The 1,606-nt window shown below is 44.0% G+C and overlaps 1 protein-coding gene across 1 annotated transcript; it reads left to right on the forward strand.

Moving 5' to 3' along the window:
- The first annotated feature begins 369 nt into the window (after positions 1-369).
- Positions 370-1,299, forward strand: Olfr1385 (olfactory receptor 1385). The gene has a single exon (NM_001011805.1). The coding sequence runs from the start codon at positions 370-372 to the stop codon at positions 1,297-1,299; it is 930 nt and encodes a 309-aa protein (NP_001011805.1).
- Positions 1,300-1,606: the final 307 nt, after the last annotated feature.

Genomic DNA, 1,606 nt, shown 5'->3' on the forward strand with positions numbered 1-1,606 from the left:
CACCACCGCTTGGCCCTACATTTGATCTCTAAAACAAAATTTCCAGGTTAGTGAATTTGGATACAAACATCTCTTCTGTTAGCAAGGCACAATATCAACTCTACTTTCACAAAAAAAAAAAGCATCATATTCAATTGACAAACGTGACTAGAGTTCTGGAACCCACAGGGAGTAGTGCTAAAGTTCAAACAAATGCTCTGTCATTCTAATCCACTTGTCTCTGTGATAATGAGAGAAAGACTATTCAACAGATGTAACTGAGCAGCAACATGGAAATCAAAGGGCCTGGTTCAGGAAATCCAGTTAAGATTCGTGATCTTCATAGTGGGCACTAAGTTAATACCCTGTTGTTTTTGCACATAAAAGATTATGGATAGTTTCAATGCCACGTTAGAAGAGAGATTCTTTTTGGTGGGCTTTTTAGATTGGCCTCAGCTGGAACTCATCCTTTTTGTTTTTATTTCAATTTTCTACTCCCTAACTATCTTTGGCAACACCGCCATCATCGCTCTCTCCCAAATGGACCTTCGACTGCACACCCCCATGTACTACTTCCTCTCCCACCTCTCCTTCCTGGACCTCTGCTACACCACCAGCACTGTGCCACAGCTTCTCATAAATCTTCATGGACTTGACAGGACCATCAGCTATGGAGGGTGTGTGGCCCAGCTTTTCATATCTCTTGCACTGGGATCCACTGAGTGTGTGCTCTTAGTGGTGATGGCTTTTGACCGCTATGCTGCTGTGTGTCGTCCACTGCACTACATGACCATCATGCACCCCCTTCTCTGTCAGGCATTGGCTCTTGCTTCATGGGTAGGAGGATTCTTGAACTCTCTGATTCAAACAGGCCTCATGATGGCCATGCCACTCTGTGGACATCGACTGAATCACTTCTTCTGTGAGATGCCTGTCTTCCTCAAGTTGGCCTGCCAGGACACAGGAGGAACAGAGGCCAAGATGTTTGTGGCCAGAGCCATAATCTTGGTCTTCCCTGCAACATTAATTCTTGGCTCCTATGGACACATTGCTAAAGCAGTACTAAAGGTCAAGTCAACAGCTGGACGCAGAAAAGCTTTTGGGACATGTGGGTCCCACCTTCTGGTGGTTTCCCTGTTTTATGGCTCAGCCATTTACACATACTTGCAACCCAAGAGCAGTTATTCTGAGAGTGATGGAAAATTTGTGGCCCTTTTTTATACTATTGTCACCCCCATGCTCAACCCTCTGATCTATACCCTGAGGAACAAGGATGTGAAGGGGGCTCTGTGGAAGGTGCTAGGGAGAGGCACAGACTAAGAGTACTAGGGAAAAAAACAGGACCACTACAAGTTTCTGTAGTAGCTTTTATGTCCTAAAGTCTACCCTGTTCTACTGACCAAGGAATAGCCTGCAGCAACTCTCAGATTTTTGTTGCTTTCCTCTTTGGGAGCTGGAAGTCAAGATCTTTTTAACTTCTTTCTCTGTTAATGTCTACAGCCCTTACAAGATTGAGTAAAAGTCGACTTATCTCAAACATTGCACAAAAATGCTTGAGAAAATGGTGTATTCTCATCACATGCAGAGAACAAAACAAATGTGCAGGAATTTCTGAATGTGAATGAAG

The sequence above is a fragment of the Mus musculus genome, chromosome 11 (assembly GCF_000001635.26).
Source record: "Mus musculus strain C57BL/6J chromosome 11, GRCm38.p6 C57BL/6J".
Classification (NCBI taxonomy): Eukaryota; Metazoa; Chordata; class Mammalia; order Rodentia; family Muridae; genus Mus; species Mus musculus.

What these genes read in the sequence shown, in the direction of transcription:
- Olfr1385 (NM_001011805.1), top strand. Translation starts at nt 370, where the DNA reads ATGGATAGTTTCAATGCCACGTTAGAAGAGAGATTCTTTTTGGTGGGC.